Genomic DNA, 3,038 nt, shown 5'->3' with positions numbered 1-3,038 from the left:
TATCACATCTTCAGACAGAAGAGCTTTCTTCACCTGTTAGAATAAAATTATTTCCAAGGTCACAATTCCCTAGGAAACAACTCCAACCTGATTGAAATGATGGGAGGAAAGCTCACAGCTTTGAGTTTCTGTCCACTAAGACAGAAATGGTAGATTTCTGAGAAAGATGATGAGATGTAAAGTAAGTTTATCATAAATATATTTCGTAACCCATTTTTCAGAGGCTGAAGTTGCAGTGTGAAAAGACCCACCCCCACCAAGTTTGGCTAAGAACTGATTCCTGGAATTCCTCCCTCTCTTCTCATCCACCCATTTACCTGCCTGCCCCTTCAGATGCCTCTCAACTTGGCCTACAGTTGACTTCATCGGATTACTTTTTACATATCAGGAAGTCAGGTTTAAACCTTCTGACCGGAGTCATTTAATTATTTATTACCCTTCATTCTGAGGTTCTCAATCCATCAGGCACCAGGACTTTTTTATTAACATATCAGACAAAAAATGTAAGGCCCTTCCATGTTTATTTTGTTGATTCTTCACAGCGCAGGGAAACAAAGTTAGAGGGGGAAAAAATAAAATGCCAGTTAAATTCGGCAACTATCAACAACCCCGAAGCCTTAAAATCCAAAGCAAGCTGCTGAAAGATCATGAAGTCATCTTGGATGAAGTAATTTGCTAACGCTTGTAACAAATCAACGTAGTTTTTCCATCGCGAAATGGCCAGAAGACCTGGCCCACGCGCTGGTCCAAGACCGCCCCCCACACACACCGCAACGCGAAGGGATCGCGCAGAAAACGCCACCCCGCCCTGGCCACCACAGCGGGGTCCTTGGTCCCCCTCCGTGTTTAACGAGGCAGAACGTTAATTAGAGATCGTGCCTTCTGCCAAGCTGGCAACCGCGAAACGCAGTTACCTATTTTCTTTTAGTAAGCCCGGAAGCCGGTCTGCGGAGGAAAGGTGGTTGTTTTCAAGCAAGCTCAAATGTTGCCTACGCTACCCCTGCGGGAAGGGGAGACAAAAGGAGGAATCTCGAGGTCCAAACCGCCCTTCTCAGAAGATTTCAGATTTAAGAGCGCATCATCGCGACCAAACACCCGGTCTGCGATTCTGAAAAAAACTGCAAGAACTCTCATAGTCGGGGTATGAAAGCGGGCTTTCCAATCCAGCACACTCATCGACCCGGGAATTGTCACCGGCCCTCCCGCGGCACCGCGATGCCAACTGTCTGGCCGCCGAGGGTCTGTCTGTCCGTCTGCCATGCGCGAAGCCGTCTGCACTGACGGCGTGGTCTTTCTCGGCTTCCTGGGGGTCGGCCAGCCTCCTCTAACCGGGACTGGCTGCTGGTGAACAAGGGCGCCTGTAACCTCTGGCCGAGAAGAAGGAAACACCTCCAAGTCTACCTGCAGCCCCCCCCCCCCCCCCCCCCACCGCCCTCCGAGAGCAGCCCCTTGGTTCCCTGGCTCGGCAGGTGTCGGCCCACCGCCGCACCCGGGCTAGCCCGGCGCCGTAAAGTCCGCATCGCCCTTGAGAAACGCACGACTCCAGGAACCGGGAGACACGGGAGCGGGATGACGGTGAGAGCGCGCATGTGAGCGCAAAGCAGCTGGAAGCCACCCAGGACCCCAAAGAGCCCCGACGTTCTGTCGAACATCCGCTCGGGTCACTTTAATTTCCCCGGAATGGGGGCGGGAAAGGGGACGCCCAGCAGTCCCTGTCTCTGGGCGAGGAGGTCCGCAGTGCCCTCCTGGCTCTGCCCGGCTTGGGCGGCGGGAGGCCGGGCCGAGGTGGCGCCCGAGCCGGCCCTCACTTGGAGAACTGCGCCGGCACGGCGGCCAGGCCCAGGCCGGCCGGGACCAGGTGCGGGAACTTGCAGACGGCGCAGGTGCAGAGGCCGGGGCCGCCCGCGCCGCCGCCCGGACCGCCGCCGGGGAGCGCGAACTGGCCGCACGGCGGCTCCTCGAGCGCCAGAGACAGGTACTTGGCCGGGCGCAGCGCGTCGGGCGGCCCCACGGCGCCGGGCGCCAGCAGCACCGAGCCCGGCGCGGCGGCGAGCAGCGGCAGGCCAGCCAGGAGCAGACGCGGCGCGGCGGGCCCTGCGCCCTCGCCGAGCGCGCGGCGCAGCTCCTGCAGCGAGCTCCCCAGCAGCAGGATGTAGTTGCGGGCGAGCAGCAGCGTGGCAATCTTGGAGAGCTTGCGGCCCGGCGCGCCCTGGCAGTGCGCCGCCGAGTAGGGCAGGATGACCTCGCGCAGCGCGTCCATGGCCAGGTTCAGGTCGTGCATCCGCTTCCGCTCTCTGCTGTTGATCTTGCGCCGCAGCTGCTGCTGCTGCTCCTCTTTGGCATCGGCCCGGGGCCCGCCGCCCGCGTGCGCCCCAGTCCCGGCTCCCGTGCCCGGCGTGTCGGCGGGCGCCTCCGGCTTCTCGCGCGCCGCCTTTGGGAGAAGCGCAGCCCCCGTCGGGGACGAAGAAGAGGACGAGGAGGGCGGCTGCCGGTAGCCCACCAACTCGTACAGGGAGGCCCCGACCGGCACGTCTCCCGGCCTCGGCGGCCGCAGCATAGTCGCGGGGGCCGCGTTCACGCGCGCCTGGGAAACCGCATAATACATCTGGGGGAACGGTGGGGGCGGCCGAGGCGCCCTTGAGGAACGCCCCAGGGTGGGCCTTTCGGCAGGCCGCCCCGCCCCGCAGACCTGCGAGCGGGGGAGCTGATGGCGAAGCAGGAGCCCGCGCGCGACCGCTTTAAACCCGGCTTGGGAACCTGCGGGGTCGCGGGCTGCCGGGCGCAGCCAATGCGGACGCGAGGTCCGGCTCCGGCGCGTGTTCATTGGCCGCCCGCTCCCGGAGGGCGGGCGCCGAGGTACCGCTGGCGCGGCTTAAGAAGATTATTGTGAGCGCAAGGTGGAGAATCACACGACACTCCACCCCCTACCCCACTGCCCCCGCCCCTACCGCGGGACGGAGGGAGACGGGACGCGCCTTTTCGGGTAGAGCGGGGCTCTTGGAGGACTGGTGGTGGGATGGTGAGATTGAAGCTCCTGT

General features: G+C 61.8%; 1 protein-coding gene across 1 annotated transcript; it reads right to left on the bottom strand.

Annotated features, from left to right (window-relative positions):
- Window positions 1-502: 502 nt before the first annotated feature.
- OLIG1 (oligodendrocyte transcription factor 1) lies at window positions 503-2,747 on the bottom strand. Its single transcript, XM_020888237.2, has one exon. The coding sequence runs from the start codon at window positions 2,603-2,605 to the stop codon at window positions 1,805-1,807; it is 801 nt and encodes a 266-aa protein (XP_020743896.1). The 5' UTR covers window positions 2,606-2,747; the 3' UTR covers window positions 503-1,804.
- Between the last annotated feature and the right edge of the window lie 291 nt (window positions 2,748-3,038).

Source organism: Odocoileus virginianus, chromosome 25, assembly GCF_023699985.2.
Source record: "Odocoileus virginianus isolate 20LAN1187 ecotype Illinois chromosome 25, Ovbor_1.2, whole genome shotgun sequence".
Taxonomy (NCBI): Eukaryota; Metazoa; Chordata; class Mammalia; order Artiodactyla; family Cervidae; genus Odocoileus; species Odocoileus virginianus.
This window is presented reverse-complemented; position numbering and strand designations above follow the sequence as displayed.